This window comes from Typopeltis vanoorti, chromosome 1 (assembly GCF_054136105.1).
Source record: "Typopeltis vanoorti isolate ZY-2024b chromosome 1, IOZ_Tvanoo_1.0, whole genome shotgun sequence".
Taxonomy (NCBI): Eukaryota; Metazoa; Arthropoda; class Arachnida; order Uropygi; family Thelyphonidae; genus Typopeltis; species Typopeltis vanoorti.
The window spans coordinates 156,803,694-156,823,539 of record NC_143549.1 but is presented as its reverse complement, the minus strand read 5'-3'; the positions used below and the strand labels follow the sequence as shown (position 1 = coordinate 156,823,539).

Sequence of the window (19,846 nt, the reverse complement as noted above, 5' to 3'; positions counted from 1 at the left end):
GGACAACACAAGGAACTAATGTCCTAATTGACACCACCTATTGTTGGATAGAGAGAGAAAACAAGTACTAATAAGATCTTAAAATGACTGTCTCCTAGATTTTTGGTAAATTTAAACAGCTGTACTTGCTGAGGTTTTAAAGCTACTGCTGATTCCCAAACAATCCGACTTCTATATGGCACTTTTGTTTTCTTCCATTTGATCCTGTGCGAAGGAGCATCCAAGCCATGGTCTGCTACACCTGACTTACCATAACATTAGTGCCAGATATATTTTTCATGTTCTTTCCAATGCAGATATCAACAGTTCCTCTGTCCATAGTAAGCCAGTTCACAAGAATAGGGCACTTCATATACTCCTGGATGTGATAAAGAAGAGCGTTTGTCCTTAGGTGAATGAACGGGAGTTGCCAATTTGACATATGGTTTAAATATGGTGCATAGCCGATATTTACTAAGCACACTAGATATCTTTTTAGATATGCCTTGAATGTATGGGATGGTAACAGTTCTGCTGTAGTCTTGTGTAATAGGCAATGGAAGGGATTTCCAAGAAGCATTTTTTTTTCTATTCTGTGGGGATTATAGCCATTGGCTAAGAAAGTATGACACAAATTGTTCATTGGTAAGAGCATTGTCATTGGAACAGACAGCTCTGGCTCTGTGAGTTGTTTTTAGGATAACATACTGTTTGAACTGGATGATAGTGTGAATGTTTGTCCAAGTATCTCCTTGTATATGTGTTTTTTTTTTATAAACAGAAAAGATAATGAACCACCAGGAAGTCATGTGATTAGTTAGAGAAAGGACAGACAGTCATTAGCTTCCTGTTCCATTGTGAAGTAGATTTTAGGATGTTGGCTATTTAAATGCACTAAAAATGTATCCAGTGTGTCTGGATCATATGGCCAAATAGCCAACACATCAACATAGCACAGCCAAACCACTGGCTTGAGAGTGTCTGTATTCATAGCTAGATTTTCTAAGTGTTCTATGTGGAAACTGGCTAACCAACAATTTAATTAATCAGCACTGTCATAAAGAGAGATGCATCACTTTCATACATGTGATAATGTGTTAGAGCCTAGAGAAGGAAGGAGGAAGGGAAAAAAAGTCCAAATTAGGAAAGAGAAAGAATGCAAGAAGGAAATGTAATAATTTTGAGAACTAACTTTGAGAATTTTGAGAATTGGGAATTTTTCACTGTTTGCAAGCATTAAAGAAAAAATCGTTCTGATGTATCCTATCTGCAAATATTCAAATTATGAGATGATCATTCAGTACTGAATTTTAAGTAAGGAGTAGAAAGAATATTGGATAGATAGAACCAAAAGTTGTTTCTAAACAACTAATCTTTAGAGAAAAACTATAACTCAGAAAATAAAACTCAGCAATATTGGAACCATTTATGAGAAAAGTGTCATCCAAAGTTATTGATGAACACAAAGAATAAAGACAAAGTAAAGACCATAAATCATTGTTTTATGTTATTCAAATATGTATTATGTTTGTGCAAAGAAAGGAAGGAAATATTCCTTTATGATTCTATTTCTTTATCTGGAGGTAGTAACAATTCACTCTACTTTTAAACAGCATGAAAATTATGTGATTGACTAAGGTTAATATTCCTTCATCATACTGACAAAGAAGAATACGGCTTCTTGGAATAGCAGTCTTTGTGCTGCTTAAAAGAAGTTAAGGAATTGTGATATGATGGACACAAGTCACTGAAATGTTAAATTCCTCCAATCAAGATTTGTATTCCCCCCCCCACTTGTGGCTAAATTTATTCAATTATAAAGTGAGAGTGAATGATTGAGTTCACAGAAATTTTATTATTTATAATTATTTATTGGAAAATAAAGATTTCATCAAATGTATTTTGTTGTATTTCCAAAACTAGATATGAACCAGTTTTGATTTACAGAAAAAAATGATTCTTTTGTTATATTAATAAATGAATGTTACAGGGACTTAACTGAAAGATCATAATAACAAAAAAAGAAAAATTTACATCAGTATATCAATTGTGTGTGAACACGCACACACACACACGTGTGCTCTAACTGGTTTATTTGATTTGTAAGAGGGGGAAAAAACATGCTGCCTCCATAAGAGTAGCTAACTTGCCTTCATTTGCATGAAAAGCCATGATAAAGGTTCCTAATATCTTGGTCTAGCCAAATGAATGTCAAATGTGGCTTTGGAGATGTTTGTATTATGGATGTTTGAGAGTGGATTAAGTAACTTGGCCTTACTAAAGACTTAAAAATTCCATCTCATCCTCAACAGATTTCAAACCTGTCTTTCCAAGTAAAAGATGTGTTCCCACTTGTTCAGATAAGGATGTATCACATAACATATTTTGTTATTTTTGCACATAATTAGTTTTTTTTTTTTATATATTATGAAGTCAAAAAACATACCTCATGCAGATACTGCTTCTCCAGTAATATCCTTTTTTGAAGCTCAAGTCTACAGTCTGTAACAAATTTCTGACACTGTTCTAAAGCTGGTTTTAATTTTTCAGCCCAAACACTATAGTACATTGCATCAGGACTTGATTTTATCTGCAGTTTTGGCAAGTTCTTGAATGGAAGTTGTTTAACAGCTGATATTTCAAGTAGTGACAAACTTGGTAAAATCTGCTTCAAGGATACAGAAAGCTCTGAGTACATTTTGTTAAATTCATGGCAAAGAGCATCAATCTAAAATAAGAGAATCATATATCATAAGCATATCTGTCTGACAAAAATTCATTATTAGCACTAAACTTGTATGGAACAATGAGAAATGAGTAATAATTCAAAATAATGAATTCTCTCATCATAGAAGAAAACATAAATGACTGTATGACATGCATTATCTAGTTAAACTGTTTTAATGTAAATGAGAGAATTAAAATTTAGTTAATCAAACTACATATACATTCACCATAGCAAACAAAATTAGTTATGTTGGGTGGGGTGCTGCTCATAGTTATCCAAGTTATACCTGATAAAAACAGCAGGAAGCTATGACAGAGCAAAAAGTAAGCTATTTAAACTCCTCGATCTCAGAAGAAGAAAAAGTGGAAATACACTAGTGCAAGAATTATCAATCTAAGAGGCAATATGGCTAGCAGAGGAATTGGAAAAGTAATCCCTGTCAACAAAATTGGTATTAGATCCTAATCAATAGACAGAATCCTAATTCAAGAGTTGATCATACTAGTTGACACTACTATGTTCAACATAAAAATACACATAAATGCACATGTACACACAAGAATTCTTATATAATGATTATGTTACTATTGATAAGTGTTTGAAATAACAAGCAACCATGACTAGCACCTACTTTAAGCAGGATTTAAAAAAAAATGCAGGAAAGGAGTAAAAAATCCATCATAGACAGAGAAATAATGTGGAGGAGGGGGACCACCCCTCCTCCAACTAGAACATGCAGTGGTGATGTTATCAACAACAGAAACAACCCCAGGATAAATACAAGTTAAGCAGTCAGTTCCTGACTAGCTAAGTCAGCATGTGCTCTTAGTAGCTAAAGAATATAATAAAGGTAATAAAAGCTTTTGGATGCTACTAAAAAAGTTTATATATGGAGGAAAGAGTACTATAAAGGAACAAAATATCATAAAGATGATTAATGAAAAAAAAAGGATATTCTAAATGTGTTAACTAATATCAGAGATCGCCATGAGTCAAGGGCTCATTAAGGAGGCCAAACACACCCACATGCAATGCTCAACTAATTATGCAGAATCCTACTCGCCTAAAACAACTCCCCCCACCCACTTATTTTTTAATATGTTCCCAAATAAGTTGATAGTCAATCCATCAAATGATTAGTGATACTACATTGTTGTTCGAGGACCATAGTCAACATATAACAATAGGAAGAATAGTAAAAAAACACTTATTTCTTGGAAAATATAATTTGTTACAGTAATATTTGTTACCAGAATGGCTCTTTATATTATGCATATTCTTCTGTGATGCAAAAAAAGATAAAGATAAGAAGTGATTGTTTTGACTGGCACTAATAACTTAAAATGTGAGGTGTATTATATCAAGAAAGATGTGATAGTTATTGGAAGGTGAAAAAAAAGAGCTAGAGGGTGAAGGCTCCTGCCATGCTATGATAGTTATGAACGGAGGAGGGCACAATGGCAAATCAATCAATACACAGGTTGTGCAGAAGAAATGATGTAAAGTTTCTGGACTATGGTCTGAATTTGATGGATTAAAAGAATTCATGTAATGCTGATGGGCTGCACTTAAATGAATTTGAGTTTGATGACTAGAAAATGTGTTGTTAACTGAGAGTGCTGAAGTGCAAAGTCAGGAAAACTAAAGTAATGAGAGTAGATGCAGGTCAGTGTGTGTGTGTGTGTGTGTGTGTGTTGTAATCTTTGGGGAAGGCAGAGTGGGGTAGACTGTTACAAAGGACAGAAGTAGATGGAATGAAAGAGGAGGTAGTGAAGTTGGTTCAGTGAGTTTCAAGATGGACTGTAAAAATGGTGTCAGTTAGCAGTGGCTCTTGTTTTAATGATTTTGAAGGAGAGTAGGAGGATAATAGTAGCCAATTCAGCAGAGCACTGTCCATTAAAGTATCTGCAGAAGAGGCATAAGGCAGAAACTAAAAATCTGTGAGAGCGGGATTGAAGTGGGTATGTGTGTGAGAGAGAGAGAGGGGTCATTAATTAGCCAGATTGTCCTCTTCTGGATAGAATCGAGCAATCTTAGAAACCTATTACTGAAGGTAAGGGGGGGGGGGCATGCAAGCACTTTCTTGAGAGAGAGAGAGAGATCAGACAGGACTGAGTTGTTTACAAGGTTGTCCTTGCCCCATTGAGATTTCTTGAGAGAGATCAGACAGGACTGAGTTCTGGTGGCACTGAAATTTACAAGGTTGTACTTGTCCCACTGATATAGCTAGGAAATCTGAGTTTAGGTCACCAGCTGCTTTGATTTTAAGGATTCTAATACTTCAGCACTACAAGGTTTGTCGAATGAAAAGGAGAAATGGAGTGTACTGTCTTCAGCAGAGATATGGTGTTAAATTCTGAATGAGAACATTTATAAGACAATATTATCTCATTCAGATTTTAACAAGATCTCCCATTCCCAAAGCCAATTTTTGTTATTCAGAATTAATGTGAATTATTCCTTACTGTTGTGTGTCAATTTATAACTAGAAATATTTACACTTATTTTACAATGTTGTGTGTCACAAAATTATAAAATAAGTGTAAATATTTCTAGTTATAAATTGTGCTATTCTTGAAAATTCCTGGTAATACGTATACACACCATGTAAGCTATACACAGAGACCTTGGAACTTAATCCTATTATCCTAGGGTGGGATACGTAAGCTTGTAAGTTAGTCATACATGTAACAATCTAAATTTTCACCAGAGTCTGGCGCTGATAACCGAACGATGCTTATGGAGACGTCCACCAGCGCAAAAATTTTGGCGCCAGAGGTTAGGGAGACATGCGGTGTTGAAAAAGAAAGGAACCAATGGGAAATTAGAGTGCGAGATACAAAACGAAATTGCAAAGCCAACATCGCTCTCTTCTCTCTTGTTTCCTGACTCTGGGCTCCGGCCCTAGATCTTCGATGATTCCAGAGTCGTGGAAGCTTCGGAAGTATCCAGCATTATGGTTGTCAATTTTGCCAGATATATCCGTTCCAGAGCCAGTCAGACAAGATGCTGCAATACAGGGTCATACTGTACTACAATGACCAGAAAACTGAGTAATCTTTCTGTTATACTGTAGAAGACAAGCCTTCTTATAGATACAGCCAGAGCACACGGAATGTTTCAAGGTAGAAGTCCTAGGAAGAAAGATAGGTGCCATCCAGAGCAAGTGACGTCAAGAAAAGTATGTCTACTGTCCCGGTAAGATTTCTAATTCTCTGAATTAGAAATCTTACTGGGACAGTAGAAACGAGCATGTGAAAGGGGACGTGTAATGTATATGAGAATATTCTTAATTGAACTTGTAGTGATTCAGAAATTGTTCCTAAGGAACGTGTTCAATTTAGATTAGGATGTTTGTTTCAAGAGAACGTGTGTAGTGATGATTTTGTTCATAGTGGACATGGAAGAATATAACAATAGTTCCTAGTGAACGTGTGTATAAGAATTAACAATTGTTCCTCAGTAGATATAAAAGATATTAATAATAGTTCACAGAGAACGTGTGTGTAAGAATTTAAGAGTTAATCTTAGTACCTGAAAAATATGTTCTGATTTAGATGATTTATGTGACAAGATTGAGGAACCTTAGGAACTCTTAATGTTAGATTGTATGATGTGCTGTGTATTGAATTGAAAGTTAAGTAAGGCAGCAGCTAATTAATGTAGGATTCCAATTTTTTTATTGTCAATGATTATTCCTTAATAGAGAAGTTGTGAGCAGAGTATGATCTTATGTTTTAGATACTTAATAATGTATTTGATAATTTAAGTGTAGTTATATATCCATTAAAATCAATTGAGAGATCTTAATTCATGTTTTATTCCAGTTTGTAATTTCTTGTCTTAGTATAATAAATGTCTTAGTTTGACTGTAATTACGTGCTTGCCTGTTTTGTTCTCATTTCACCACTTGCTAAAATAGAATCTAAGCGGGAAACCGAAAACTTATATAGAAGTATTGGATAGAGGGCCACGATTGCTGTATGTTTATAAGCTGAGATAAATTACTGATTTAGAAAACCTATATTAGATAAAAAGTGACATTATACTTGCTGATTGTTATTTCCCTGATGTTATGCGTGCAACCATCTAGATGCGGAGTGGTGCAGCATGAACAAATAAATTTCTCTGCATTGAAAAGGAATTAATAATAAATGAGAATTAGTGAAGTTAACCCTTTTCATAGATTACTTCCTTACCATCCTCGTATAAGTTAAATGTCAATTTGATTTAAGAGTAGGCTTAAAGACGATTGAAGACTGCGTGTTTAAGATATATAAGGGAGATAAAGTAATAAGGAGAGAGGATACCTGGATATAAGTTGTATAATAGTTGTTACGGAAGCATCACAAAATAAAGTATGGTTAAAAATAAAATATAAGAAAGTAACGACAAAATACGAATATACAAAGATATAACAATGGATAGGACTGGAAGTCTGAGAGAGCAGATCATTTATATACAAGAGAAAGAGTGGGTGAAAGAACAGAACCCTAGGATACTCCTGCATTGGTGGGCAAATCTCAAGAGGGTAAACCATCCACCATAACACATAGTGAGCAATCAGTGAGAAAATTGGTGATCCACTTGCAGAATAGGATGGCAGTTTGTTAAGTAGGCCCCTGCCAAACCCACTCAAATGCCCTTGAGATATCAAGGACAACCATATGAGTTTCTCCAAATTTCTCCATGGCCTGAGTCCAGAGGTGAGTGGTATAAGCAAGAATATCAGCTGTAGATTACAAGTGGTAGAATCCATACTGCTGGTCACTGATTCGTCAGTGTGATTCTAGGTCGTTGATGATGACCTTCTCCATAGCTTTAGAGAGAAGAGAAGTGAGAGCAATCTGATGATGGTTCATTGGTTCACTTATCTTTCTTTGGGATGAGTTGGATGTGAACTTGTTTCCATGTTGTAGGTTAGATGCCAGTTGAATAGGATAGGTTGAAGTAGTGTTGCCAAATGAAAATTACCAAAATCTCAAAAAGCTTAAAATAAAAATTTAAAGCTAAAATTTTAAAAGTAGTAGTAACCTTTAAGTTATTTACTTTATTCAAGTTGAAGTGATACTTGCATATAAGTTTAATATATTATGTGTGCCATCATTCCAATATTACCCAGTGTAGATGCTGGTAAATGATAGCCTGTACAGCACTTGTTATGCCTGAGGCCATACTTGACTAACAAAATACTTGCCAGCATTAGCAGTTCCATCTTGTTTCTTAATTTAGTTTTACTACATTCATGGAACTAAAAATTTGTCCAATTTCCACATTAGAATTAGGCAGTATTAATAAATTTATTGCACACTGAGCAATTTCTTTAAATGAATTCATTCCAGATGCATCTTTATATTCTCGTACTTCAGTCCAGAATAGCTCAGTGTTTTCTATATTTGTTCATTTATTTAAGTGGATAGTATTGTACTGCTGTGGTGCTTAAGAGTCAAAGCTATATAACTGACAGGAGACCTCCACATAGCCTTTAAAGGAATGCGGAGAACCACCAGGGCTTCTGACCTAATGTCCAATCCTCACCTTCTCGTGGTGCACCATGTTGGGTATCTACCTGGATACTGAACAAACGAGGATGGGCTAGCAATTTGGGATTAAGCCTACCAAATTGTATTCTTATTGGCTTAAACCAATATGCAAAACGATGGTACAACATGACAAAATTTCATGCCGGCTGGGGCGTCGCCCGGTTAAACAAGACCCCCAATTGTTTTCGGCTGGGAACCAGGACGAACAACAAAAAAAAGTCAGCTACTGGAACAAATCTGAAAGCACACCCCAACTCAACATCACCAGAGTTAAAGATCGGTACTATCAACATAAGAAGCCTGAATGAATAAGTACCAAGATCGACATAATATGGGTGACTGAAACAAAAAAGGCAAAAACTGGTGAGGTCTTTCTGAGCAATAAATACAAAATGTTATATACAGGAAATGACAATCGAGGAGAAGAAGGAGTAGCCATAGTATTCAACACAAAATACGAAGCTAATCTTCTTGCATGGCAGTCAGTGTCAAGTAGAGTGATGTGGGCTAATATCAGAATGGGGAATTGGACAATGAGACTTATTTTGCCTATGGTCCCATTCCTCCACTTCTACCTTCTACTAAGGTAGAAGTAGAGAAATTTTTTGATGCTTTAGAAAAAGCAAATGACACAATGAAAAAGGAAAAGTTGGTCCTTGTTGGGGATCTAAATAGCAGAGTAGGAAATGATTGTCAGACATACAAAAATATTTTGGGAAAATTTGGAGAAAAGAGCAAAGCTAATAATAATGGCAAATACCTGTTGGATTTCTGCTCAGGACATGGACTGGTTATTACTAATACCATGTTCCAACATAAAAATGTGCACAAATTCACATGGAGAGAAGCAAGGAATAAGAAAAGTCTCATTGACTATGTTATTGTTGATAGTGATGTTTTCTCACTGGTGCAGGACACTAGAGTGTACAGAGGATTTGAAATTGGAAGTGATCACTATTTAGTGTTGAGCAGGATAAAATTGAATTTCATATTGAAAAGAATAGCATATAAGAAAGTTTTAAAACGAATAAAAGTCAAGCAGCTCTCAGATGTGAACACTAGACTAAAATACACAGATTATTGAAGAAAAAATGTAAGAGTTTGAGAACAGAAACCAAACCTTGGAGATTCAATGGCAAGCCTTTAAGAAAATCCTGATTGATTCAGCCAGAGAGGCATGTGGTGAGGTAGTCTGCAAGGATTAAAAAAATCAGAACTATGGTGGACACAGGAAGTTAAAGAGGCAGTGAAGGAAAAGAAGAATGCATATCAAAAGTTCCTGGCAAATAAGTCAGCGTGTTCTCTTGGAGAATACAGAGACAAATGTAAGAAAGCTAAACAAGTGTGTAAAACTAGCTAAACAAAAGTCATTGGGAGGACTTTGGCAAGAACATAGAAAATAAATATCAAGAAGGTGGTAAGATATTCTGGAGGTTGTTGAAGAAGCTTAGAAATGGAGGAAAGAGTGTTGTAAAAGGAGTCAGAGATGATAAAGGTGACATGAAAACAGGAGAAAAAGATATCCTTGAAGGGTGGAGTAATTACTTTGAAAAATTGCCAAATGAAACAAGCAGTGATAACACACTGGTAAAAAACACTCAACAGGCATACAATCAGGAATACATATCCATACTTGAAGTAGAAAAAGCCATCAAAGGCTTGAAATGTGGAAAGGCAGCAGGAGTAGATGATATTCGACTAAATGCTGAAGTACGGTGGTATAAAAGTCTTACAGTGGCTGCACCGTTCAGAAATATTATAGTTCAGAAAAACCTGGGCAGAGGGACGAATTCCCAATGATTGAAGTAGAGCTCTAATAGTACCCATATATAAAAAGGGAAATAAAACTGAATGTGAGAATTACAGAGGTATTTCCCTACTGAGTGTTCCTGGCACGTTCTATACAAGTATACTTGAGAAATGGTTGAGAAGAATTGTGGAAGAAAAGCTTGGTGAAGAACAAGCTGGATTCAGGCCAAATAGAGGCTGTCAGATCAGATCTTCACTTTACGACAAATAGTCGAGAAAGCATGGGAATATAACAAAGATCTGTATTTAAGTTTTGTCGATTTGGAAAAGGCATATGACAAGGTGCCAAGAGAGAAGCTATTCAATACGCTGCAGTTATATGGTGTCAATGGGGCATTATATCAAGCAATACTTAGTCTTTATTTGAGTTGTGAGTCAGCAGTTAGAATTGAAGGAAGTACAGGAAGATGGTTTAATGTTAAATCTGGTGTGAGACAAGGATGTACATTATCCCCTCTGTTATTCATTATCTATATGGATCACATTATGAAGGAATGTGGTATTAAACCTGATATCAAAATTGGAGATGTTAATGTCAGCTCTTTGCTTTATGCGGATATTATACTTCTAAATAAATCCGCTACAATTTTGTAAGATTTCCTGACTAAATAGAATAACTCTTGTAATAGCTATGGTATGGAGGTCAGTGCATTAAACAGACAAAGACAATGAAAATTGGTAGAATTGTTGAAAATGTCAATTGTTTTGTGAACGGGGAACCTGCGGAACAAGTAAAACACTTCAGCTACTTAGGCATGATTTTTAGTGAAGATGGTAAATTAAATATGGAAATACACAACAGAATCAACAAAGCTGGTATAGAAGGAAGTCAAATGAAAAAATTTATATGGAATAAGAGAGAAATTAGTCGGAACACTAAATTAGTTGGGGTGCTTAAAGGTCAAAGCTGTATAACTGAGAGGAGACCTCCACATATCCTTTAAAGGAATGCAGAGAACCAACCAGGGCTTCTGACTTAACGTCCAATCCTCACCTTCTCGTGGTGCACCCTGTTGGGTATCTACTTTGATACTGAACAAACGAGGATGGGCTGGAAATTTGGGATTTAGCCGACCAAATTCTTTTCTTATTGGTTAAACCAAAATAAAAAAATGATGGTACAACATGATAAAATTTCATGCCGGCTGGGGCGTCGCATGGTTAAACAAGGCCCCAGTTGTTTTCGCCAGGGAACCAGGGCGAACAGCGAAAAGTCAGCTACTGGAACAAATCTGAAAACAAACTGCAACTCAACATCACCAGAGTTAAAGATCGGTACTATCAACGTAAGAAGCCTGAATGGCAAAGAAATGGAGCTAGCTGAGGAATTAGATAAGTACCAGATCGACATAATAGGGGTGACTGAAACAAAAAAGACCAAAACTGGTGAGATCTTTCTGAGCGATAAATACAAAATGTTATATTCAGGCAATGACAATCAAGGAAAAGAAGGAGTAGCCATAGTATTCAACACAAAATACGAGGCTAATCTTCTTGAATGGCAGTCAGTCTCAAGTAGAGTAATGTGGGCAAATATGAGAATGGGGCACTGGACAATGAGACTTATTTGTGCCTATGGTCCCACAGAAGGTTCTACTAAGGTAGAAGTGGAGAAATTTTGAGGCTTTAGAAAAAGCAACTGACACAATGAAAAATGAAAAGTTGGTCCTTGTTGGGGATCTAAATAGCAGAGTAGAAAATGATTGTGAGACATACAAAAATATTTTGGGAAAATTTGGAGAAAAGAGCAATGCTAATAATAATGGCAATTATCTGTTGGATTTCTGCTCAGGACATGGATTGGTTATTACTAACACCATGTTCCAACATCAAAATGTGCACAAATTCACATGGAGAGAAGAGGCTAAGAATAAGAAAAGTCTCATTGACTATGTTATTGTTGATAGTGATGTTTTCTCCCTGGTGCAGGACACCAGAGTGTACAGAGGATTTGAAATTGGAAGTGATCACTATTTAGTCTTGAGCAGGATAAAATTGAATTTCATATTGAAAAGAATAACATGTAAGAAAGTTTTAAAGTGAATAAAAGTTGAGCAGCTCTCAGATGTGAACTGTAGACTAAAATACAGAAAGATTATTGAAAAGAAAATGAAAGAGTTTGAGAACAGGAATCAAACCTTGGAGATTCGGTGGCAAACTCTGAAGAAAACATTGATTCTGCCAGAGAGGCATGTGGTGAGGTTGTGTGCAAGGATAAAAAAAATCAGAACTCCCTGGCAGACACAGGAAGTTAAAGAGACAGTGAAGGAAAAGAAGAAGGCATATCAAAAGTTCCTGGCAAATAAGTCAGCTTTTACTCTTACAGAATACAGAGACAAATGTAAGAAAGCTAAACAGTGTGTAAAACTAGCTAAACAAAAGTCATGGGAGGACTTTGGTTAGAATATAGAAAATAAATAGCAATAAGGTGGCAAAATATTCTGGAGTTGTTGAAGAAACTTAGGAATGGAGGAAAGAGTGCTGTAAAAGGAGTTAGAGATGATAAAGGTGACATGAAAACTGGAGAAAAAGATATCCTTGAAGTATGGAGTAATTACTTTGAAAAACTGCTAAATGAAACAAGCAGTGATAACAGTACAGTGGTAAAAAACACTGACCAGGCATGCAATACATATCTTTACTTGAAGTAGAAAAAGCCATCAAAGGCTTGAAATCTGGAAAGGCAGCAGGAGTAGATGATATTCGGTCTGAAATGCTGAAGTATGGTGGTATAAAAGTCTTACAGTGACTGAACTGCATAGTTCAGAAAGCCTGGCCAGAGGGACGAATTCCCGATGATTGGAGTAGAGCTCTCATAGTACACATATATAAAAAGGGAAATATAACTGAATGTGAGAATTACAGAGGTATTTCCCTACTGAGTGTTCCTGGCAAGATCTATGCAAGTATACTTGAGTAACGGTTGAGAAGAATTGTGGAAGAAAAGCTTGGTGAAGAGCAAGCTCGATATTCAGGCCCAATAGAAGCTGTCAGGATCAGATCTTCACTTTACGACAAATAGTCGAGAAAGAATGGGAATATAACAAAGACCTGTATTTTTTAAGTTTTGTCAATTTGGAAAAGGCATATGACAAGGTGCCAAGAGAGAAGCTATTCAATACACTGCAGTTATATGGTGTCAATGGGGCATTATATCAAGCAATACTTAGTCTTTATTTGAGTTGTAAGTCAGCAGTTAGAATTGAAGGAAGTACAGGAAGATGGTTTAATGTTAAATCTGGTGTGAGACAAGGATGTACATTATCCCCTCTGTTATTCATTATCTATGTGGATCTCGTTATGAAGGAAAGTGGCATTAAACATGATATCAAAATTGGAGATGTTAATGTCAGCTCTTTGTAGATAGGAAGTTAGTAATGATGTAATTTTTTCATGTAGTACTGTCATATCCTTTGCTTTATGCGGATGATGTTATACTTCTAAATAAATCCGCTACAAGTCTGCAAGATTCTCTGACTAAATTGAATAACTGTTGTAATAGATATGGTATGAAGGTCAGCAATAAAAAGACAAAGACAATGAAAATAGGCAGAATCACTGAAAATGTCAATTGTGTTGTGAATGGAGAGCCTGTGGAACAAGTAAAACATTTCAGCTACTTAGGCACGATTTTTACTGAAGATGGTAAATTAAATATAGAAATACACAACAGAATCAGCAAAGCTGGTATGGTGGGAAGTCAATTGAATAAATTCATATGGAATAAGAGAGAAATTAGTCGGAACACTAAATTAGCTGTATACAAGACAGTGTTCAAACCAGTTTTAACTTATGGATCTGAGAGCTGGGTCAGAAGTAACACACTTGACCAAAGACTAGAGACCGCAGATATGAGAGTCCTGAGAAAGATTAGAGGCGTGAACAGATGGCATCAATGGCAATATCATAAAAATGAGGATATTAGGAAAGAACGTGACATTGTCAGCATCCAGGAATGCATTAGCAGAGCTAATCTCAGGTGGTATGGTCACTTAAATAGAATGGGAGAGGAAAGATTAGCAAAACAAGTGTTCTCTGCCAGGTTAGCAGGAAAACGACCCAGAGGAAGACCAAGATATAGGTGGATTGATACGGTACAAAGTGCCTTAGACGATAGAAATATAAGATCTGATAATGTTGGAATCTTGGCAAGTAACAGACTGATTTGGAGGAAAATTGTAGATAGGAAGTTAGTAATGATGTAATTTTTTCATGTAGTACTGTCATATCCTGTACACCCCTTGAGGGTACATGGTAGGAATTTGATGATGATGATGATGACTAAATTAGTTGTATACAAGACAGTGTTCAAACCAGTTTTAACTTATAGATCTGAGAGCTGGGTCAGAAGTAAAACACTTGACCAAAGACTAGATAGACTGTAGATATGAGAGTCCTGAGAAAGATTAGAGGTGTGAACAGACGGTATCAATGGAAATATCATTAAAAATGAGTATATTAGGAAAGAACTTGACATTGTCGGCATCCAGGAATGCGTTAGCAGAGCTAATTTCAGGGGGTATGGTCACTTAAACAGAATGGGTGAGAAAAGATTAGCTCTGCCAAAAGTGTTCTCTGCCAGGATGGCAGGAAAACGACCCAGAGGAAGATCAAGATATAGGTGTAGTGATACGGTACAAAGTGCCTTAAACAATAGAAATATAAAATATGATAATGTTGGAGTCTTGACAAGTAACAGACTAATTTGGAGGAAAATTGTAGATAGGAAGTTAGTAATGATGTAAATTTTTCTTGTAGTACTATCATATCCTGTACATCCCTTGTGGGTACATGTCAGGAATTTGATGATGTATTGTACTGGTATTCAGCATGATTTCTAAGATGTGAGTAACAGGTTCTTTTATATGTTTTAGGATATTGTCAACAGAAAAAAAAGATATCATTCTTAATATATTCAAGTTTTCAGGCAACCTTTGCTTAAGCTGTTTGAAGAGACCAAGAAGAAATTGTCTTGCTCTATTTCTAAGATTTTGCTCATCATTTTGCATTATTTTTTTTGTATCATCAACTCTGAAATTTTTTTTTCAAATCTGTAACCAAGATTTGGATTGGGATCCAAATTGTCATCACTCTCTGACTCTAGAGGATTGACTGTGGATGATGGTAGCACTAACATATTTGCAATAGAGCGAATCAAATGAGAAAGGTTTTCAAATAATCTCAACTTATCCGCTCTGTTAGATTCGAAAATTTTGTTAACTTGCTGAACTTGAACTAGAACTGGATGCAAAAATGAAAGGTACAACAGATTCCTTTCATTTTTGTACATCTCCCACAAAATTTGAGCTTTGTTACATTTCTCAGTCACACTCACCACTTCAAAGTGAGTTTTTAATTCCAACCACTGGCTGAGAATTCTGTCTACTGCAGGTTCAATGAAAAGCCACCTTGTTGTACAATTGCATACAATTTTCAGAGGAGCATCATTTTCGTTTGATACAGCTCTTTGTATGCTGCTTGTCTTGAAGAAGAATGTGAAAACCATTGATACGTTTCGGAAACTAAAAATTCTAATTTTCTTGGGAGAGATTATGCACAAGTGTGAGACATTGCCAGTTGTAATGAATGGCATACATCGAATTAAAATTAAGGAGGGAATATATGCCTTCAGTGACATGTCAATAATGCCATTATTGACACCAACCATAACACTGCTGTTGTCTGTACCAATTGCAATGAGATTTTTAATGTCCAGTTTCTTGGTCAAGAGCTCTTTTTTTTAGTGCAGCCACAATACAACTAGCATCACACTTTTCTAGAACTACCATGCTCAAAAATGTATGCACAATTTTGTTGAATTTCTTGCTATAATAAATGATGGCCATTCCTAAAATATTTTTCACTGTGATATCATTCAATTTGTCTATTAGCAAGCTGAAATTTTCATCTCCAATGTCCACAATTAGATCTTCAAAATGCTCACTTAGAATATTTTTTACAATTGCAGAGCACTTAGTTCGGTGCATTTTTACCTTTGGCATATTTTTGGGATGATATTTTTACAAAGATCTACTAGATGATCACAACTGTTCAATGATGAGTGACAACAAAGAAATAATGCTAACCTACCTTCAAAGTTCGCAGTCTCATCAGACTTTTTTTCACAAGCATATTTGTAATAGGAACAGCCTTATATGGAACTGCAGCAAGATGTTTCTTAGTTACGCTATGCTTTACAAGCTGACAATATTTAGCAGCTATATCACATCTGCAAAACTTACAGTGGCCTTTTGTAGGAACTTCACACAACCATTTACTAAATGTTCCCATTTCCAACTGCTCCCTCCTAAATATTTGCTTGTAAGCTTTATTTTCTCTTTGCTCATTTTTTGAAGAAGGGTATACAACTCTATACTGCAACGAATTACGATCAGTCTTTGAAAATGTCCCACTTGCTATCATAACTACCAACCAGAACACTGTGCAAAGACTAACTTGTAGCAGTGCTATCAACTTTAAGGCGACAAAATGGTAGACTGTTGGGCCACGTGACTGACTTCATCATGCATTTGAAACGTGTATGATGCTCGCACCAAACGTATAATACAATTCCTTATCAAATGCGAAAATCTGGAAAACTTTTAAAACAATTTCTTTAACAGTAAGTTATAAACACAACTAAAAAGAGCTGAAACTAGTTCTGAAGGAGCTAGATGGTAGATTAAAATTTTTGGAGCTAGGGAAGAAAAAAAAAAGAGCTAGATCTAGCTCCAAAAGATAAATTGTCAACACTGGGTTGAAGAGGCGATACAGGATAGGTGTTAGTTCTGAGGCAGTTTTTTTAGCTCAGTAGGTGGGATATCATCAGGACCAGATGCCTTGTTTGTGTCCAGGTTATTCAGGATACTTGGGATTTTATTTCTGCCAGAAGACTATGAGTCACACGAAAGGTGCCATTCTTGGTAGAGTGGAGGGAACATTGCCCCAGTCTTCAAGTGCAGAAATTAGAAGAGAAAAGTGATTCCAGTAAATTGGCCTTATCTTTAGGTGAGGTAACTACAGTACCATCTGGATATGAGAGTGGTGGAAACCTCAGTGGGTAGGAGTTGCACCCAATGCACTTGGCAAGAGACCAGAAAGAGTGACTGCCATTTGGGCAAGAGGCGAGTTTGTGGCATTTGGCCCTTTCAAAGTCTGACTTGGACTTGATTTTTTTTTTTTTTTTTTATAACAGCTGCACACTCAAGACTAAAACACCAGCTGCACACTCTGCGAGCTGCAGAGTGTGCAGCTGGTGTTTTAGTCTTGAGCCATTCATGGTAAGCAGAGATTTTTCTTTTACAGCAATGGCACATTTTTTTGAGAACCAAGGCTTGGATGGTAGCTGAGTCTGGAGTGGAGTGAGGGATGAAAGTCTTCATTCCTGTGAAGATGTTTTCTGTTATTCGGTCTGAGCAGATGTTTGGATTAGAAGAGCTGAAGCAGTAGTTGGACCATGGGAAGGAGGAACAGAAGTCACAGAGGTCCTCCCAGTTGGCATCCTTGTAGTACCAAAGGACAATGAGACTGTGAACTAGTGGATGAAGGTAGTTCTGTGGCAAAAAATACTTGTATGAGGTTGTGGTCGGAGTTACCAAGAGGAGAACCGACAACCACAGTATACCTGGAAGGGGAGGTCATTAGGAATAGGTCAAGTGTGTTGGCAGTTTGAAGGGGATTGTCCCATTCTGGTAGGAAGATTGACGCTCTGAGGTCACTGTTGATGGCAAACACCTCAGAATCCCAGCCTGCTTGATCAATGAAACTGGGGAAGGGAAGTCAATGTGAATTGTGGACATTGAAGTCCCCAAGAAGGATGACCTCACTACTGGGGTATTTAGAGTGCAGAAAGTCTAGCTTTTGAAGCATATAAAAAGGGCAGGTTGGTTTGGTAGAAAAATTTTGAGCCAAAGTAGATCAAACAGTGCGGATTCAAGGGTTTGCAGTCTTTGGCATAGTATGCCAGTTCTGACGAATGCACAAGTGCTGCCATTGTGGCAAAAAGAGCTGTGTAACATGTAGTTTGAGCAATTGAGGTGGACAGCTGTTGAGGTTGCTAGGTAGGGTCCTCTGTATCAAGTCCTGATAAGAATAATACTTCTGGTTTAGATGACTGTAGATGGTGGTGCACATAATTTATCTTGCTGTTATGGTATCAGATGTGAAAACCTTTTTTTTGATAAGAATTAATGTTGGAGGGGTGTTTAATTGGATTCCTGTTGTTTTTTTTTATGATTCTTTTGATTGAATTTTTGATGTTTTTTAAGATTGGAGTTTAACTATTTTTTTGTGGAAGAATTTTTTGTGATCCACAGTTAAATCACATTTCTTTGGGTTGTGGTCTGTTATATTTGATTACGAAGAGATAAAGAGAATGGGACATGCAATGAGAGGTGGCATACTTGCAAACATACTGCCCACACAGAGGGAACTCAGTTTCCTGTTCATACGTGGCCTCGACAGTCCCCCCCCCCCCTGCAGCTGCAGTATCTGGTCTCCCTCCAGTCACGAACTGGCAAAATACCTGGATGCAGAAAGCCTGCAGAACCATTACTAACTGGTTCAGTCCTGTGTGCTATCCAGTGGCCAGCCTGCAGAACTGCTGTACCTTTGAATAGGGGAGGGTCATTCTCGCTGATAGCGAGAATGACAGAAGTCACTTACAGTGAGATTGGTATGTCATTGATGGTATCACTCTCGCTACACGTGTGGAAGAGGGGGGGGGACATGAAAGTATTTGTCTGATCATGGAATCAGAAGAGTTATCCATAACCAAGATAGCCACATTGCCTCTTACTGGTAAGAGTATTTATGTTCATGTTGTTTTAACTGGGAAGTTGCAAAATATGGAATTTTCAGTCAAGAGAGTATATGGACTGCAAGGCAGATGAATATGACCAGCTCAGGAGACATCTTGAAGTAATGTCATGGCCAATAATCTACAAGGGAAGGATATTAGCAGTGCATGGGGAATAATCAAAGAGTATCTGGAGGAAGCAATACCCAAGGTCAGATGATTAATTAAGTGTAGAAGTTAGTAGTATCAATAAGCAAGAGCTACAAAAAGAGAAAATGTTGTGGAGGGTATATTATAAGGAGAAAGGTGATCAGGTAAGAAAAAGCAAAATCAGATTATGAGAAGAAATTAGTCGAGTAGATCAAAAGAAATCCCAACAAGTTCTTTCATAGTATGGCAAGTAAGAGGAAGAGATATGGAAGGATAACCTTAATGAGTGCTGATGGCAGCAAAAATGACAGAAGCAGATAAAATAGCTGAGTTACTGAGTGACCACTTTGCAAAGGTATATCATCCAATTGAGATTACTGCTGTAACATGTGATAGGGATTGATGTGAAAGAGGCTGGTGAAGATGGATATACTTAGCATACTGCAGAATGTCAATGCAAATACAGCCGTGGCATGTTTTATAATATTGATGCAGAGGAAACGTTTCAGTGCTGGTTAGAGATGGAAGAACAAAAGAACATTTATTTTTACTCAACTTCCAGAGATGGAAATTGAGTAAGAATGTAGTTAGCGAGAGCATGAGGACTAGCTTTTTTTTTTTTTTTTTTTTACTTCTCTTGGAGAGCAGTGAATTTTATAGAATGGGTTGCCAGTCAGTTTTAATGTTTTTTGCTCTCCTTTGTACTCTCTCTCTCCACAGCATTAGAATTACTACAGAACCAGGAGACCACACCTGGATATAATAGTCCAAGTGAGATCTTAACAAGGCCTTGTATTTTTACATGTCAAGATTCGTTTCAGCATTGCAATTATTTTCTGA

At 36.6% G+C, this 19,846-nt stretch overlaps 1 protein-coding gene across 2 annotated transcripts in view; it reads right to left on the bottom strand.

Annotated features, from left to right (window-relative positions):
- LOC150110573 (kinetochore protein NDC80 homolog) overlaps window positions 1–19,846 on the bottom strand; it is a 201,158-nt gene that overhangs the window by 47,598 nt on the left and 133,714 nt on the right. Inside the window, exon 11 of one of the 2 annotated variants that reach the window (XM_090394897.1) lies at window positions 2,426–2,707. In XM_090394897.1, coding sequence (XP_090251023.1) covers window positions 2,426–2,707 — 282 coding nt within the window. The remainder of the gene's footprint in view (window positions 1–2,425; window positions 2,708–19,846) is intronic. The other variant, XM_090394906.1, reaches the window with a different exon arrangement.